General features: G+C 44.8%; 1 protein-coding gene across 34 annotated transcripts in view; it reads right to left on the reverse strand.

Moving 5' to 3' along the window:
• Nucleotides 1-20,065, reverse strand: part of TCF7L2 (transcription factor 7 like 2) — a 196,685-nt gene that overhangs the window by 110,972 nt on the left and 65,648 nt on the right. For all 34 annotated transcript variants that reach the window (XM_033841481.2, XM_033841480.2, XM_033841484.2 and 31 more), the window contains one exon: nucleotides 9,356-9,457. In XM_033841481.2, coding sequence (XP_033697372.1) covers nucleotides 9,356-9,457 — 102 coding nt within the window. The remainder of the gene's footprint in view (nucleotides 1-9,355; nucleotides 9,458-20,065) is intronic.

Raw genomic sequence — 20,065 nt, forward strand, 5'->3', positions numbered from 1 at the left:
CGCTCCCTGTGTGGACTGATCTTAAGCACAGCAAGAAATGGCGTTTTTGAAAAGCAGGTATGTTTTCCCAGAAACATAATCCAGGATCGTATTCTTAACAAGCTCATACACAGCATCAAATAAATAAGATCTTTGCCCAATAACATGCTATTAAAAGAAGAGATACTAAGACGTCAAACAACTCTACAGTTCTTTGGAGTTCTAAAACTATACTCCAAGACCTCCAAAGAATAGCCCTAAACGGGCTGCATATATTCAGGGGGGCTAATAAAATGTATCTAAAGAGGTACACTGTATCTAAAATGAATACACATCATTCTGTACAACCATGGTAACAGGAGCTGGCTTTCAAACCTGCTATAACCATAGAAGAAGCAATCATTTTGTTTGCCTGTTTCGAAGGTGAAAGGCCTTAGGAAGGGTGACTTGGATCGGGCTGGTTGGGTCTCTTTTCTGGAGCAACATGGAGTAAGAGCACATCCTTCCAGGGAAGCCTGAACTTTTTCTTTTGTTTAATTCCCCAGAGACAATAGAATCATTCTGATCATGGTAAGGCTAACTGTCACACACTGCTGATAGTTATAAAAACTGAGGCCTAGCAGGAAGATATTTGTGGTTATGTATCAAGAAACTGTTTTAAAATTTTGTTCTCTTTTACCTTTCCTCCTAGTAATCTATCGTAAGGAAATAATACAGGATGGGGGTGGGGGTGAGGAGGGAGCACACAAAGATGTCCCTCGCAGGATTATTTAGAGTAGCAGAAACAAAAGGAGATACCCTAAAGACCCAACAATACGGCACTGATTAAGTAAATTGGGGTATGATCATAGTATGGGCTATTATGTGCTTATTAAAAATCCTTAAGAATTTTAATGACATGGAGAAGTGCTTATTCACTACAGCGATTTTTATTTTAAATAAATACAAGGCTGAAAACATTAAGCACTACCATGAGCTCAAGAATGTTAAAAACAAATATTAATACACTCAGCAGAAAAAGTCTAGAAGGAAATATACCAAATATAGCAAACAATTCGTAACATAATCTCTGAGTGGTAAGGTTAGGGGCTCTTTTCCAAAGTGTCTACAATGAACATAAATTTGATGAATGAGGAAAGCTACAGTTAATAATTAATGTCACCTACTTTAGGGGTAGGATTTTTCAATCAACAACGAGCAATTCCCATCCTTAAATAGTTCAAGATCAGTCACTGAAGATGTGAGTCACAATGGGGGATAATCTTGAAGAGGAAACTTGGTGATGAGGGAAGGATGCACAAGACATACCTTCTTATTCTCAAGATGGGTAAGTGGAAGAAGCCTGAGCAGAACTGAACAGCAAAACACAAATCAAGTCTGAGCATTTCAAGGAGAGAGATTTCGGTGCAATACGAAGACAGAACTTTAAGAACCCCTGTTCTACCAAAGGAAATGGTCTGCATCAGGAGATAGACAGATGCCCCATCTCTATGTTCAAAAACAGTATGGCCAACAGAGGACTTCTGAGCAGTGATTAAACAACAGAAGGGACAGCACTGGGTGACACGACATGTGATTTGAAGGTTGTGAAACGTTCTGTGATTCTAATCTGAAGAGGATACAACTGAGCTTACACAATCCTTCCTGGTAGGATATTTCCATTGCCATGGTGGTCAGCTGCCACACCATGAACCCAAACCTCAAAACTTCAGAACTCCTCGCCGTAGAGTATTTTCTGGAAGGAGACAGGAAGCTTGGACTTTTAACCATAGACTGTTATGGACCATCCTGGGGTTTACTCCACTCTCCCTTTAAAGCACACCTGATCCGATCTACCACGTCTTCCCTGAAGAAAGATAACTTGGTTGCCTGGTTCTCATAGCTCTCCTTATAAACACACTAATATATGGGCAGGGCTCGCAGGCTTGCTTTATACCCTTACACAAAACATACACCCTTAATCGTGGTTTTTTCTGTGAAATGGGAAAGGTCTGACTCAGCCACTGTTAGGAAACACATCCTAAGTATTCTAGAAAGTCTGGCTGAGTCACAGATAAATGGATTTAAAAAAAAAAAAACACAAGAGGAAAGTGTATGTGCAGTGGACTGCAGAAAATGCACAGGGAAAGGCTTTTAGGAAGTTGGCACAGTTCACACCCTCATATCACCTGATGTTCGCCTGCCCCCGGAGCATCTGCCCTCCACTCCCACAATGTGTCAGGGAGTCTTCTGCAGTAATCACACCCAGAAACCAAATCCCTAGCTGACCTCACATCCCACTCTCCAGTGAAGCGAGCGGGTCTCCTCGGGCAAGCCCACCCTGTCCAGCGGTGGCTGGGGGCTCCACCTGGCGGTCCCCTGGCAGCACTCTGCACACGGCATTGTGCCCCAGTTACCTGTCTCTTTCTCAGCCACCTCTGGGGTCGGTGGGGTTAAGAGGATGACATGCTCTGGGGTAGGCTGCCTTGCTTCATGTCCGGACTCCCACAGCTGGGCAAATACTTCACCTCCCTGTTCTGAGTGCTTCCTTTGTAAAGTGGGGATAATTAAATATCTGAAAAGCACCTAGCACAATGCCTGGCAAAAAGGAAACGTCCCAGACTTATTTGTTATTATTGGTACTATCATTCATCACCGACTCCACTTTCTGCATCTAGAATACTTTTTTCCCCACACGGTAAGCGATCACTAGATATCTGCAGGATCAATGAATGTGGGTCAGTGACTGAATCAACGGTGAATACAAGACCAAGAGAGGAAGACCAACCAGAGCTACTCACCTAAATTTTGGGGAAGGAAAGGGAGAATTCTCCACCCTTCCATAAATACATTCTGAATAAACGGAAATCTAATAGATAATCGACATAACTCTTAAGTTTGGATTGTTAATTAAGTTTGAATTGTTCCCATTTCATATCGCCACACTGCTTTGTGGGGTCAGGAAACCTAGAATCTTAATCTCTCTAAAAAAGACAACTCAGGGAATTCCCTGGCAGTCCAGTGGTTGGGACTTGGTGCTTTCACTACCGTGGCCTGGGTTCAATCCCTGGTCTGGGAACTGAGATCCTGCAAGCCGTGAGGTGCGGCCAAAAACAAAAGAAAGACAACTCATTCAGCTGTACTCCAATTAAAAAAAGAGAGACATCTCTTGAACTGAGCAGACATTTTTCCAAAGGAGGTACATGAACTATACCAATAGGTACACAAAAAAACGCTCAACATCACTAATCATCAGGGAAACGTAAATCAAAACGACAAAGAATTAATCACCTCACAGCTGTCAGAATGGCTGTCATCAAACGACAGGAGATAGCAAGTGCTGACGAGGACGTGAAGAAAAAGGAGTCATGCGCTGTTAGTGGGAATGTAAACTGATGCGGCCGTTACGGAAAACAGCATGGAGGTTCCTCAAAAAACTTAAAAATGGAACTACCATATGATCCAGCAAACCTACTTCTGGGTATATATACAAAAGAAACAGAAACAGGATCTCAAAGAGATATCTGCACTCCCATGTTCCCTGCAGCATTATTCACAATAGCCAAGATGTGGGAACAAGCTAAGCAGCCATCAACAGATAAACGGATAAAGAAAATGTGTTACATGTAGAGAGTGGAATATCATTCAGCCATGAGAAAGGAGATTCTGCCGTTTGTGACAACATGGACGGACCCTGAAGGCATTATGCTAAGCGAGATAAGTCAAACAGAGAAAGACAAATACTGCATGGTATCACTTATAAATGGAATCTTGAAAAGCCGAACTCACAGAAACAGAGAGAATCCAGTGGTGGCCACCAGGGACCCAGGGGTGGGGGAAATGGGGAGACGTTGGTCAGAAAGTACAAACTTCTAGTTATGAAATGAAGTAAGTTCTGGGAACCCAATGTACAGCCTGAGGATTATAATGAACAATACTGTACCATATACTTGAAAGCTGCTAAGACAGTAGATCTCTAATATTCTCACCACAAAAAAGAAATGGTAATTATGTAATGGGACGGGGCTTTAGCGATGCCGTGGCGGTAGTTATTTTATAACATATACGTGTATCAAATCAACACGCTGTGCACCTTAAATTTACACAATGTCATACGGCAGTGATATCTCAATAGAGCTGGAATAAACAAAAAAAATTTAGAAATTAAATTCTTCCTCCCTCACTGACAACATCGAATCCATCAGCAGTTCTACTGATGGTCCCTCCAAATGTGTCCACTTCACCTTCCCCACTCCCAGCAGCTTAGCGCAAGCCCAAACCCCCCGATAGTTTCCCACAGTGGTTAGGGTCAAGCACCCAGTCCTCAGCATTCCCTACCCAGGCCACTGTCCCTGTGCTTCCATGACCAGCAGCCATCAGAGCTAAGCTCTCTTCTCTTTAGGACCTTCATACATGTTTTTCCTTCTGCCTGGAATGTACTCCCACCTCCCATCATTCCTTGGGGAATAATTTCTACTCTCTTTTGAGCACAGATTAGGAACCACTGGATTACAATAAACAAGATGCTGTATCCGTTACAGGAACTAAACTTTGCGGGGCTTGATTCTTAATATAAATATTATTTGATCGATTGAACTCCACTTGTTAAGAACATTTAATCTACACATTCATTATTTTACAAGGTGGTAACCCATATACCACGTGAGAAAAAAAAACCCAATCAGATTAAAATATGCCAACAAGATGCTTCCCCTGGCCAACTCCAATTGATCCTTCAAATCTCATTTTAAATGTCATTTCCTCAGGGGACAGTCCTGGCCAGCAGGGGACAGTCCAGCAGCTTCTCAGTGAACATCCCATCTCCTTGATCACACACCCTCACGGGCCCAGTACCCCTCACGACATCTGGCACAGAGAGAGCCTCCCACACAGATAGGGGCTGCGATGGTTTTGCTGGACCTCAGCGTCTAGGACAGAGCCTCCTATCACACACTAACTGCTACCAAGCATCTGGCGGAACAGGACAGAATCCAACCCAAGTCAAATAACACAGCGAAACACCCGCTTGTACTTAATAACCAAGAGGATGCTCTCAAAGTAATTTTTTTGTTATTACCTGCAAGTCAGCTCCCCTGCACCCCGCCCCCAAACTCTTCAGAAACAACAGTGGAAGATTCAGCATGCCCTCTGAGCTTGAAAACGCTCAACTCAAACAGCAGACACCCTGTCTGAAGTCCTACCATCGTACATTTCGTAAGAGCTTTCCCGCTCTCTTTCAGCATTTAAGCAACAACACCAACCAAAAAAGAGAGTTACACGCTCCAGTCTGGCTCCTCAGGATTCAGACAGCTTTCTCATCACACACCCGCATGTTCATTACACAACAAAACACACAAGACCCCAAACCGCTAGAAATCCACCCCAAGGTAAAACTCCACACCAACTTCGAGAGGAAACCCCCAAGACACAACGGTAGGAACTTTTGAAGCCTTTTGCCATTTTGTAAGATACATACTATACCAAAATACCACCATTTCTGGTACAGAATCTTTTTTTGCTGGGTACAAAGGAAGTTAAATGAAAGTCTTTGCATAGCAAAGACACTGGGGGTGGTGTCCGGGGAGGGGCTCCTCACAGGGGCCCTGGAGGTGGTTTAGACAAGACTCAGACACCACCACGTAGCACAGCCCAGCTGCCTGGCACTCATTTTGGAAGAGGGGGAAAAAAAGGCAAAGAATTTAAAATATAAATTTAAAAAACCAGAGAAAGAAACATGAGCGAGTTCTATGAATTAGAATACAAACTCGGGAGGCTGAAGAGAAGAGAGGATACTGGCACTTGGGACTTCAAAAGTCCATGAATTTCTGGGGGAATCGGGGGGAAAGGGAAATCCAAGAAGAGGGAGAGACAGACAAATCTGTGGTATAAATTCCTATTTTTTTGGCAAAACAAAAAAATCTTTAAATCATCATCCTTGGGGAATAATTTCTACTCTCTTTTGAGCACAGATTAGGAAGCACTGGATTACAGTAAACAAGATGCTGTATCAGTTACAGGAACTAAACTTTGTGGGGCTTGATTCTTAATATAAATATTATTTGATTGATTGAACTCCACTTGTGAAGAACATTTAATCTACACATCCATTTTTTTACAATGTGGTAATCCACATACCACATGAGAAAAAAAATCCAATCAGATTAAAATATGCCAACAAGATGCTTTAAATTTCCATCTGAAAATTCTACCCCCATGGGTACCAGGGAAAGTTATTTTCTTAGCAACCTGTGATAGCTATAGTCTCTATAATGGTTAGTAACAAACACTGGACACTTCTCTAGTTTCAAAATAAAACATTAGAAATAATTATGAAACAGCCTGGCCCAGAAATTACAATAAATCAAAATTTCGGAGAAACTAGGAAGCAATCCTCAGGCAATTATTTTGAAACAGGTCTGATGAAACACTGTGATGTGACAACATTTTATTCAAAAGAGTAAAAAAAAAGAAAGTGAGGAAGAGTCCAGTGTCTCGAGAAAAGTTAGCCGTTCATCAGAGAATCTGAAGGAGAACCAGAGTCTTCTGGCCAGTGTTGAGCTATACAGAGACCCGAATGGTACATCTGCCACAATCCAGAATGCCCCCCGTATAAATACAGATACACTGTACCTGCCAAGCTGGTCTGGGTCGGACACGTTGCCCTACGTCCAGTGAAAAGGTATCATAAATTTATACTACCAAGGTATACAACTCCTCAATCCCCCAAAACTATACGTGACCGCGAGGTCAGCAACCTCCAGACTTTCTTCCCCCGGGATGTTCCCATTCTCCCTCTTCCAACTCCCTTCCCACCTCCACACCCCCTCCTCAGCCCTCATGTCAGGTGGAGACTGCAGAAATGTACAATTACAGGGCTGACTCATATAACCAAAGACACCTTCAGTTGCCACAAGCGTTAAGTGTTTCATGAATTCAGTTTCCTTTTTGTCCAAGTTCATGGCTTCCGTCTCCAGCTCCCAGAGTCCACCCTCCACCACCACCCCATAACCTCTGTGCAGTGCCACTCCCCAGGTCCCCAGGAACAGAGCAGAACGCACAGAAGATGGGATTACAGCTGCCCGCTGTGGCTCCTTTGGACAAGGGTCTCCATCAGAACGTTGGTGTAGGCTCCACAGTGGTTGCTATGGTCACCATGCCTCCCCATCAACAGCAGAGGAAAAGGGAACCCAAGACCCTTCACTACGCCCCCTGCCAAAATCCACACCGGCTCTGGAAAAATGTTTCACCAACTCCCTGATCGGTAATTTATACACGAGAAAACAAAGTGCTTAAGGCCTAAGTTGCGGCAACTGCCCTTATGGGATCTGAGGGGCGGGGGCCCCGTTTGGGGGCGGCAGTCATCTACCTCTCTCCAAATGGACAAACCCCATTCCTGGGGGGGGGGGGGGGGTAACGCTTGCCAGCCTAGAGGTGGCTCACCTCCAGGCCACACCCAAGAGGGGCTGCAGCCACTGGGAACCACTTCTAAGAATTGCATCTTCTCCCCAGACTCGAGAGAGAAAAAGCCTCCAAGAGATTTTGAAGATATTGTCCCTTCCCTGTGCCTCCAAAAACAAAAAAAACAAAAAGAAAAACAAAAAAAAAACCCATGTGGGCGAGTCCTGCCCACCATTTCCAAAAGCAGAAAAATAAATTTCAAACCTAGACCCCCCATTGGGAAATTCAGGGAGGCAGGAAAAGTGAAACAGACCAGCTTCCTTATTGTCCCCTCAAGGACTTGTAAACCAATCTTTGTGTATTGTTAAAATATTTTTTTACATGGTATTCATTTTTCTGGGAGAAACCTGCATGAGAACCCCAAGTCAACAACTTCTTTATGCCTATGACACTGTCCCTAATAATGAGCCAATTTAGAGTAAGCAAAACAGAACCAGCCACGGAAAGTTACTTTCAACTCCCTTAGGAGGACACAGTAAAAGAGAGCAGAGAACTGGGCCCAGTTCCCGTTTTCTGGCCGCTAACTCAGCGTGTGACATTGGGCAATTCACTTAAGGCATCTCTGGACCCGTTTCCTTTTCTGAGAGCAGGTAGGGCCTAGCTGATCTAAGGTTACTTTCCAGCCCTGAAACCTCAGCATTATAAGAGCATGTGTAATTATGAGCATCTGTTTTATTGTGGGGTTGAAGGAAGGAAGAAGCTTCCGGAAAATGTCAACCTTCTTTCTACATGCCTCATTTATAATATAAGAATTCGTAAGACCTTTTCACAAATGATGACTCAAAGAAGTGGTTTTAGGGAAATAAATTATTTTCTGATATATACACACACATACATATATATTTAATATTCATATAACAGAGGCAAAATTCATTAAATAATATATACTCAATTATAGCAAGCTACAAAATAAGGAGGCAGTTAGCCTGAAACTTGACACACTGTATCTTAAGATTTTTCTACTGAAAATTATTTTGCCATTTTTAGAAATTAAAAGTAACATAGAGGCAAAATATATTAATGGATAACATTTTGTGATACTTAAATGAAAAACACATGAATTGTTTTGTGCTTTGCATAATTCTACCTGTCACGGATTCATTATAAAAATGTCTTCCATTAATTACTTCAAAAGTATGAAGTCCAACTCATGATATAAATATATAGAAGAGAATATTCTAATAAGGGTGAGCTACCTTCTCAAGAGGTTAATTTATAAGTTCCACTTTCAGAGCCTACAAAATCCTAAGAAAGTGCATTAAAAATACATGTAGACATACACTTCATGTTGTTGTCTCTTAGTAGTACAAACAAATGTTTTCTGTATGAAACCCACACGCTTTCAAAGCCATGGACGTACAGATTAAATTTAAGCCTTTCCAAGTTCATTTGTACACTACGTTTACAGTCAATCAGCCCAGATGAAAATTTTCTGATGTCAGTCTAGACTGTTCCTTTCCAATAATTAGGATAAATTGGTGAGTGTTTTGCTTGGGCCGGTGGGAGGAGGTGCAGGGGGTATGACTGGAAAGTCTCAAATCCAGGCTTTCCCTTTCGAGTTGCCTAATTCTCCGCTCTGCAACTCACCTCCCCTAAATGACTTTTTCAGGAAAGATTTGGGGTATTATATTTTTTTAATTGCTTTAATACCATTTCCAGTCTTCCCCACACCATGGGGATTGTGCCCTATTAACTGGAATCCACAAAGCTAGATTCTAACCCAATACTAGGAGAAAAGGGTGGTGGGAACATTTCCAGCTAGATACCAAGGTCCAATAGCAGAAAACAAGTACCTTCTAGATATAAACCATATCCAAGAATATGCCCCAAAAAACTGTTTTTAAAGAAAAAAAAACTGATACACAAGGCCTGTTATCAACAAAAGAACATTTTGCCTCCCCACAATAAAGGAAGCAAATGCCTCTGTAAGATCACTTACAACGATGTGCGCCGGCGACGGAGAACGGGCATCCTTGAGGGCTTGTCTGCTCTGCAGGGTCCCCGCCTGGACATCAAGCAGTGGCCATTTCATCTGAAGATACTGGAGGGAGCAAACAAAAAGAACGTGGAAAATGAATTTAGAAACGAAATGCAAAACAGCTACCATGACACATGGATCAGAAACTGCAAAACTTAGAAGCGTGCAGATAACGACACCAAAAAAACTTGAAAGCATGCAAGTGACAGCAACATCAATGACAACAGAAAAATCATGCAACACCGACAGGTCCTGCCTCAGAGTTCATGTTCAACAGGTACAAGCATAGAACATCAGTATCATTAGCAATTAGTTTTGTCTTTACATTCAAACCACAGGGCGGCCTCAGATAAAATGATGCCATTAATACTACTCATTTGGAGAAGAGCAGTGGGGACGGGGGAGAGAGAAGAAGAGACAGGACACATCTCTTCCGAAGGAATAAAGCAAATGGAGCCGCAAGCCAGAGGTGCCCTGGGAGACCAATTCCGAATCTGCTCTTTCAACAACCTTCATTTCTAAGATGCCATCATCCTTCACTTTCAAGAAAGCTCAGTATATACGTGCAGCTGTCCTTTACTAGAAGCTACCTGAGTAAGGTGAGAATGGAATTCCTCATCCAACCCCAAAGCTTATAAAACAAAAATATTTCATTGTTAAGAGAGGCACAGACAGGGCACGATGCAATTTCTACACTCGTCTCAAAAGGCCAAAGAAATTCTTAACACGCAGGTTTACCACAGAGAGAAAAATAAAGGTATATGCCAAATGGGTCCTTCTCTACCCTTCTCCGAGGTAGAAAATGAACACGTGGCACAAGAGCAAGAGCTACTTCTGTCCAAAGTGATACCTCAGCTTTCAGAGAACAATCAATTGATCCAGCTGCGCATCGCGCAGATCGGGGAATCTGAGGGAAGGCGGCCCCGTCCGGTCACAGAGATATTTAGCACGTGTATAAGCAACTCCCAGATTTTGACTTCTGTTGGTGCCATTACACCAGTTTCATTTCACAACCAAACAAAACTTAGACACGATGCTAAGATTTTAACAAGGACACATCAACACTAGCCTTTGTACCTCCAAAGGCCGACTGATGAAGGCGCCATCTTGATCTTTCCAGCGGCTGGTTTTATTACTAATTCTACAAAAAACTTACTTGAGGAACATGGATTAAAGCTTGCCTCATGCACAGCCTTCTTGTGAAGCATCATGGAAAGACAAAGATCTGTTCCTTCAGAGAACCTAGGCACACGTGAGGGGGCCAACTCACCACAGGTAAGTCAAGACAGAATGTGGTGAAGCTCTGACAGAGACTCAGGGAACGTGCCCAGGGAAGGCCTGGAGAGAAGGTGGCATTTCTGAGAAAAGAGACTGAGGAAGGCTGCACAGAGTAGGTCTTGTCAAGTCAGAAGGATTCAGACAGAAAGAAAAAGGACGGCAAAGGGCAGTCCGGAAAGAAAGAAGGGTTTGCTCCACCCCCAAATGAAATGAAGAGCTGAAACCATCCACAAGCTTTTTTCCATGGGTTCCTCCAAGACACGACTGTTCCGGCAAATTAAAACCAAACTTGGTGATACCTAAAGCTGGAAGACCTGACGCACGAGCCGCCGGCCAAACTGCACTGTTGTTTTTCCCAACCTAGATCTAGACGGGGTTGGAGCGACTTCTGCCACTCCAGAACTTTTACCTAGAAGCCTCCTGTGGTGAAGAAACCTGGATACGCGTTCTGGGAACTCACCACAAGACCTTCCAATTTCTCACCTCTAAACTGAAGGAGTTGTCCTAGCTGTGAAGGGGATGGGTGAGGGGGACCAAGGGACTTGTAGGATTCTGGGACCCCAGACAGGAAATGTCAGCAGGCACCCCCCAGTGACCCTTTTAATCAAACTATTTCCAAATATTTGTCCGGAAGCAGCATCATCCCAAATTAAGAGACACTGAAGTAAATGTTTCCATGGTCTCCCTCAGCCCTATAACCCGAGCCAGCGGGGCTATGGGAGTCTAGTCTGCCCTGTCTCACCCTTACTTCTTCCCATTCTCACTCGCCACATAAACATATGGGCCTCATTGGTCAAAACCACTCAATAGGGTCATTTCCTTGAGGCCAACCAAAATGGACGCCCGCCAACACTCACCTCTTCATCACATGAAAACCTGTGAAGAAACATGGCAAGCTGAGTCGCCACACACCTACACCTCCCTCTGCCCTCAGTGGTGAGGGTTAGATTCATGGACAAGTTTTTGTCTTTGGCCATCTGCAAAACTGATTTGATTGTCTCCAAATACCAGCTCCCCAGAATGAGGAGATTCAGGCTTTGTTGAAGGCGACAGGCCTGCCCTGCGGACCCCACCCAAAAATGATCATACCCATAATGCAATATTAATGCGGAGACTTATAATTCCTACTTTACATAAAAGCTTCATTGTGCGCCCCAGCCAATCTCCGCAGGCTACCTGCACCACATACTTTTATGAGCCTACATTTCAGCACTCCGGGCCTACAATACACATAATTTTCAATTATGTTAGGGCAGCCCAGGATCACTGCCTATATAACATTACTGGTTGGAGGAAATGAGACTCGGCCCTGCTGCCCAGAGAGAGCTAACCAAATCCAGATGGTGGGGAAGACAGCCCCCGCCCGGCCGACTCACAGCGACCCTGCAGTGACAGCCTCAACCTCTCTGTCCCACTGCAACTCGATCCCACAGAACCGCTGGGTCCCCGCAAATCTGTGCCCGTCCCTTGGGCCTTGGTTGGCACTCAAGCTGACGAGGTTCCTTTTGGGGAAAGAAGTATTAGGCCAGGATTTTTTAAAGGAAGTTATTAACCTCCTGCAAAAGTGATGGGTTTCCCAGGTTCCTTCATCTTCTACAATTGGTCCTTATTAATAGGGAAAATAAATAAATAAAGGGAAGAAAAAGGAAATTAGGTACTATTACAGCCCAGAGGAAAATCTTTTCCTTCCTGGAGACGTTTAGCAGCAGGAAATTCTCTTCTGTTGGGTCCTAAAGGAAGACCTGAAGGAGGGGCATCTCGGATTAATGAAAGGGCTGGATCGCCACGCCACATTTTCCCAACAGTTCAACTTCAGTTTTATATCCTTTTGGGGAAGGGGAAAAAAAAGTTCCCACCATCCCACTATAAAAGCAGCACCGGGCTCCAGGCTCCCTTCCTTTTAGGCTGCTCAACGTGGAAATTATGAATTGCCTACAAAAACATTAAACTTTTCAACAAACTGCAATCAAATGGGGCTGTGGGAATTCCTGCATTGAAAACTGTTGAAATGGAGTCTACTCAAATTTCATTTGTAAAAATAAATAAATAAGTAAATAGGGTCATCTTGGCTTAAGCATTTCATCCTTTGTTTCATAATAATGTTCTGCTGAAGGACCACTAGGGTTCCCCCCGCCCCAGTCATATATTATGACATATCTCAGGAAGCTTAAGTTAAGCTTTGGACCTGTGGGCAAAGTCTTCAATATATACACCACCAATGGCCTGAAATGAATCAAGGTGGTTTAAAGGCCTGTTGAATTGTCAGCAAAAAAGAAGGTATGCAGCTCTAATTTCTCCTATTCCACCTTCCCCAATAAAAAAGGAAAAGGAAAGGCAAATGGGGAGGGTCTTCCAAGTCAGAAGCCCCCTCCAAGATCTATGTTCCTGGTGATCGGCAGGTACTCAAGTGGGCCTGACAGGACCCGCTCCCCCAAAGGCATCCGCATCTCCATGAGTCCCATTTCCGGGACAAGGATAGCGAGGAGGGGCTGCTGGGAGGTCTTTGTACAAATGCATTATCTAAACACACAGGACAACTCAAAGAACAACAACGATGATGCTAATGAAGTTGCCGGGAAACCCCACATCCTTGATACAACACCAAGGCAGCTTCCCGGTACTTGCTTTCATTCACTCCCTTCCATAGATGGACGGGCACATGGAGACCACCCCCTTATTTGTTAGGAGCAGGGTTGGCAAACTTTTTCTGTAAAGAGCCTGATAGTAAATAATCTTAAGCTTTGTAGCCCACACCATCTCTGTCCCAACTACTCAACTCTGCTGTTCTAACACAAAGGCCACCACAGGCAATACATGTATGCATTATGTCATGGCTGTGTTCCAAAAACTTTATTTACAGATGCTGATATGTGAACGTCCTATGATTTTCCTGGGTCAGGAAATATGTATTCCCCTCTTGATTTTTTTCTTTTGCGGCACGCGGGCCTCTCACTGTTGTGGCCTCTCCCGTTGCGTCCGGACGCGCAGGCTCAGCGGCCATGGCTCACGGGCTTAGTTGCTCCGCAGCATGTGGGATCTTCCCGAACCGGGGCACGAACCCATGTCCCCTGCATCGGTAGGCGGACTCTCAACCACTGTGCCACCAGGGAAACCGCCCCCCCCCTTGACTGATTTTTTTAGCCATTTAAAAATAATGAAGGGGCTTCCCTGGTGGCACAGTAGTTGGGAGTCTGCCTGCCAATGCGGGGTACGTGGGTTCGAGCCCTGGTCCGGGAAGATCCCAGGACCTTTTGGATGGAATTGTCATTGGCAGACTCAAGTTTGAGGGCAAAAGCTTGGAAAAGAATATGAGCTCTCTGGCCGTGACTCCCAGTCACAAGGTCTAACCACTGGACCACAATCTCAACGGAAATAACCATTCCTTCTTCCAAAATTGAAGTTTGAAAATCCCTGAGCAATTCTGGCTGGAAAAGGTTCGCATGTCCAAAAGTTCTCATCCACTTCCCAGGAGACACTAGCAACGCATCCCATGTCAGGGAGTCACCACAGAAGAGCAGCAGGCAGGGGGCTTCCCTGGTGGTGCAATGGTTAAAAATCCACCTGCCAATGCGGGGGACACGGGTTCGAGCCCTGGCCCGGGAAGATCCCACATGCCGTGGAGCAACTAAGCCTGTGCGCCACAACTACTGAGCCTGCGCTCTACAGCCCGCGAGCCACAACTACTGAAGCCCGCGTGCCACAACTACTGAAGTCCGTGCCTAGAGCCCATGCTCCGCAACAAGAGAAGCCACCGCAATGAGAAGCCCGAGCACCGCAACGCGGAGTAGCCCCCGCTCGCCGCAACTAGAGAAAGCCCGCACGCAGCAGTGAAGACCCAATGCAGCCAAAAATAAAAATAAATAAATTTATTTTTAAAAAAGAAGAGCATCAGGCAGAAATTCCGCAGGTCAGGGGTGACGAGCCCTGGATGCTTTGGGATCAACTTTGCAGGTTCAGAAGCTCCTTTTTTTTTTTTTTTTTTGCCATACGCAGGCCTCTTCACTGTTGTGGCCTCTCCCGTTGCGACGCACAGGCTCCAGACGTGCAGGCTCAGCGGCCATGGCTCACGGGCCCAGCTGCTCCGCGGCATGTGGGATCTTCCCGACCGGGGCACGAACCCGTGTCCCCTGCATCGGCAGGTGGACTCTCAACCACTGCGCCACAAGGGAAGCCCACAGAAGCTCCTCTCTTGCAGAAGTCCGTCACACATCACATCGTTGGAATTAAGTCCACACTGTGCCAACCCTGTTTGCCACCAACAGATGGCATTAGCCCCCGGCTTGGGCAAAATGCAGGGTTCAGGGTGGGAAAAGGGGCACCGTGGGGCCTGAACAGACTGTTCAATGGAGATTAAACCAGTCTCTTCTGGAAAACAGCCCCATGGAAAGCCTATCACCCAGAAAAGGGCCGATTTTTAAACTTTGAAGGCCTTGCTCCCCTTCCCAGCCTGATACGCATTCTTTACCTAAACACAAAAACGCCTACAAAACATCCTCTTCAATCCAAGCTATTTCTCAGTAGGGGTGCTTTTTCCTAGGAAAATCCATTTTACAAGAATTCAAATTAATTGGAAACCATTCTCATGGTAGATTTGGACCACAAGGGCTTCCTAACTCACTAGTGCCAGAAAGCGGTACAAGTTGTGTTTCTTATAAAATGGAAACACCCTGCCTAAACCCCCCACACTGAGAGTACTGCCAGCCACGGCCTATCACGTCCAAATGCATTCATCCTTCCTCCCTTGCAATGTAACTTGCTCCCACCTTCCCCCCGGCAGGCTCATCATGGACCAGGCCAACTCTACTACAAAACTTTACTCTGGAAGGGGTAAAACCATGCTTAAGTTCACATCACTGAACTTGACAAAAGAAAAGGCTACCAGCAGCCCCTCATCCTAAGAGGAAAATAGGAAAACTTAGTAAGTGAGACAACAGGAAGCCAAATATTAACACTGACGGCACATACACACTTTCTTCAGGAGCTCGTACTATGAGGCTCACCTCTAATACACATCTACACACTTAGGTCTGCTAAAGAACAGGCTTGCTGTCACTTTCTAAGCCTTTTTCACTTCTCAGAACTGGAAGATGGAAAATCCAGCCCATCTTCTATCAATAAATAATATGCCCTGGAGATCAGGGACCCCCAATTTACCCAGCATGGTTGAAATATAAGAAGCTGTGATTAATTTAATACTCTAAAACATACAGGTCCCAACAGGTTTCCAAAAGTCAGCAGTGATCACATATACCAAATAGCATAAACTCTGTGAAACCATTTCAGAAGGCTCCAGAATCCTGCAGGATCATCAGGGGCCGCAATTATAAAACGCGTTTGATCAATTTTCCTACAGATGCAGAGGGTATAGGAGATAGGCTGCTTTGTCCTAGGTTAAAACACAGTTCAGTAATTCCTTCTTTTGAAAATCCACTGAGAACCTAAGATAGAGGTTCTGCTTAAAGAGGCATTATTTGCCTATGAAGCATGACTGCACAGAAGAAGAAAATTCAGGAACATGTGGTTTCTGCTGCTTGGGATTTAGCATAAGTGAGGATATACTCTAGTTACCTAGGAAAAGAAAACCAAAGACCTCAGAAGGCTCTCTCTCCCCCTCCCTCAATGAAACCAACATAATAGGAACTTTGAAATGTTCCCCTTAAAGTCACTACCCCATTTCTCAACATAAAAAGAATACGGGGAAAAGGGCAAGGAGGCGGGGAGGGAAGGGACAATCAAGGCATCCGTGCAAAACAACAGTTTAATAGCTTTTTTATCCTCTATCTCTATGGGTTGGTTGTTAGAAGATTTTTTTTTAATTGAAGTATAGTTGATTTACAATGTTGTGTTAGTTTCTGATGTATAGCAAAGTGATTCTGTTATGTGTGTGTATATATATATTCTTTTTCAGATTCTTTTCCATTATAGGTTATTACAAGATATTGAATATAGTTCCCTGTGCCATATAGTAGGTCATTGCTGTTTATTTGCTTTATACATAGTAATGCATATCTGTTAATCCCAAACTCCTAATGTATCCCTCGCCCTCCTTTCCCCTTTGATAACCATAAGTTTGTTTTCTATGTCTGAGTCTATTTCTGTTTGGTAAGTAAGTTCATTTGTATCATTTTTTTAGATTCCACATGTAAGTGATGTCATGTGCTATGTGCCTTTCTCTGTCTACTAACTTCACTTAGCGCGATCATCTCTAGGTTTGTAAGATTTTTAAATGAAACCCTTACAGTTAACCTTTTTGCTCTTAATCATAATAACTAAAGGGTCCTGATAGTATCACTTCACATTCAGAGAGTATTTACAGTTCATAATCACTTCCACAACAAGCCTACAAAGTAAACAGTCAGGCAGGTACAACCAACATTTGACAAGGAGGGCACTAGGGCCAGCACGGCAGCCCCAGCCCGCCTGAGGTCCCCGGGTCAGCTGGCAGCCCCACGGTGCACAGGGCTCCAGGTCACCAGCATGTTTCAACTTCATCCTGACGTAATTTACAACTCCCCTCCACCTTCCTTGGGTTTCTTATCAACTAACTGTGAGGCATCCTCACCTGAACTCTAACCAGGGATCAGTGTCTCAAAGGGCATGGCTAAGGGAACGCCTCACAGTGTCCCCAAAGGGATCCTTTTCCATCATCTACCATCTCTCTTCTCCCCCCACAGGTCACTGGGCAAACATTCAACTATTTTCCTCCAAGGCCACCAGAAAATTATTTCTACCAGAGCTCCCGAGGACAGTAAGGTAGTAAGGGAGAAACAAAGCAACACAAACAAATAACAAACGAAGAAACGAACAAAATCCAATAACCAAAACTTGGGACTCACTGTTTTCTTTACCTGGCCAACTATTCAACACCCAGGTCCCTGAGATATTTTTGCATTCGCCAGGTCAGTGGTTTTGCAGGAAGGTTATGGGATAGCAGCTCATGGAAGCACAAGCTGTGAAGTTTGTCACTTGGCCCTTCCTCTCGAACCCAGATGAGGCCCCTTAGACTGGGGCAAGGCCTTCCTTCCACTCTCCAGATAAAGTCAATCTGAAAATGATGACTGACTGTGTGCTCCTGGGAGTAGCACATTGGGAGAAAGGGTCTGGAAACCTACTTTCCAGGCCCAGCTCTGCTGCTAGCTGGGTAATCGCTTTGATTTCACTTCTTCACTGGGCAACCTCTTCCCCACTCTGGGCCTAAGTCTATAGTAGGAAATTGGGAACATGACCTCAAAAACCCCCTCTGCTCTAACACATGAATTCCTGCAGCATTTACAAAGCATATGCTTAGTATCCAGTGTGGACTACATATTCTGAGGCCTAGAAAAGTCATCTAGGACCCAGCCAGTAAGACAGTAAGCTAATGAGTGGTACACAGACCACCACAAGAGAGATAAGAGAAACATCGTGAAAAAAGATTCAGTTCCTGACCGTGACATGGTCCCAGGCTCCCAAACCACACTGGTTTGTTTAGAGAGAGACTTTTCTCCTGACCCACTGCACACCTGCTTAATCAAACTATCTGGGACGGGGCCCAGGGGTCTGTATTGTCTTTGTCCCAACTTGCCAGGTGACTCTGATGATCAGTCATTAGCATAAATGATCAGTGCGGGGGGGGCGGCATCAATGAAGAGTCCCTTGAGCATATATGCAGATTCCACCTTCCTTTCTCAAAGGCTCTTTCAAACCTCTAAATTGATTGTCACACCCTTCTTTAAGTGGTCAATGCAGATAATCTCCAAACCCATTTTAAAAGAGGAGAAAGTGAGGCAGATAGAAATTAAGTGACTTAGCCATGCAGTCACTAGGGATTCTGAACCAGAATGTAGAGTTTTGGTATTTTCAGGCCAGAATTGAGTGGAATGGGCAACGGGTGTCCCCCAGAAGAGGGCAGAGAAGATGCACAGGAAGGGAAAGTGTGCAGCCACCACCCCTACACAGAGAGCCAGCAGGAAACCAGCCTTAGAGACAGGGTGTCCCCCTGTCGTGACCAAAAGCGCCCCCCACTCGCCATCTCACACTCTTCAGGCAGCTTCAAGATTGAGTTCCCCAAAGAAAGGCTGTGAATTCCAAGAAATGTCAGCCCTGCTGCAAGCACCCAAGTCTCTGAGCCATGCCTAGTGGACATGAAGCCACTAGAAGAAAGGAGAGGAGGAGCCCTGGTCCCCCCGTCTCGCTCAAGCAGGTCGCCTGGTCCCCAGCCTCCAGGCAGGGCAGCCCCAGCTCGTTCCCCACGGCCGCCCCGACGGTGGCTGACAAACAATGAAGGCTCACATGCCAATGTAGGGACTTCACATTAAGAGACAAACCAGAGACAACCCAACTTTAGGCGGAGAAACATTTACCATCTTCTCATTTTCAAGTCAAACTTGTGGTCACCACATTTTTTCTTACTGCTTCTTATAAAAAGGTCCAGTACAGTCCAGTTAATTGGAATGTTCTGGTTACCACCTGCTCCCCTACAAGCGTGCTAAGGTGGATGCACGCACCTCAAGACCAGGAGAAGAAGTTGGAATTCCTGGAGCGGCTCAGGGTCCAAGTATGGGCATCAAGGGAGCTCAGAATATGGAGAGATAAGGGCACACCAAGTCTCAACCGATGGATGGATAAACAAAATGCGGTGTCGCCATGCAAGGGAATATTAACTTGGCAATAAAAACGAATGAATACTGCCACGTGGATGACCCTGGAAAATACGCTAACTTAAAGAAGGCAGACAGACAAGGTCACACATGGTATGATTCCTTCTGTATGAAATATGCGGAGTAGGCAAACCCATAGGGACAGAGAGTAAGTTAGTGACTGGCGGGCAGTAGAGGGATGGAGGATTAGGGGGCGACCACTAAAAGAAACGCTGGGTACAGCGTTTCTTTTTGGGGTGATGAGAATGTCCTGATGATGTCTGCACAGCCTTATGAATATACTAAAAACCCACTGAATTGCATACTTTAAATGAGTAAGTTTTACGGTATGTGAATTAGATCTGTTTTTTAAACGAATTACCAAAAAAAAGTCACTTGATGGTTTTCACACTCATTTCAGAGACAAGTGGGGTAGGAGAGGACAGACACGTATACACAGACCCCACCCATAATGCCTAAGGAGGAAGCAAAAAACAGGTGAACCTCTTCTTTTTCTAAAAGAAGCAAACATTCCAAAGTTTCTTGGGCAACAATTTCCAAATGTGATTTTGGCTGGCGTTGGATCTTGGGGAAGGAATGTTACCATGGCAGGTGAACAAGACTTCGTGAGAGACGTAAAGAGCGTGGGATACCCTGGATTAGAACTGCCGGTTAAGAGCATGGGACTGAGGAACAGAAGTGTGTGCTAACTGTTTCAAGGCCCGTGGCTAAAAACAAATAGAGCAGAGCAGATGAGTCAACAGAACCACAGGGA

The sequence above is a fragment of the Tursiops truncatus genome, chromosome 16, assembly GCF_011762595.2.
Source record: "Tursiops truncatus isolate mTurTru1 chromosome 16, mTurTru1.mat.Y, whole genome shotgun sequence".
Lineage (NCBI taxonomy): Eukaryota > Metazoa > Chordata > Mammalia > Artiodactyla > Delphinidae > Tursiops > Tursiops truncatus.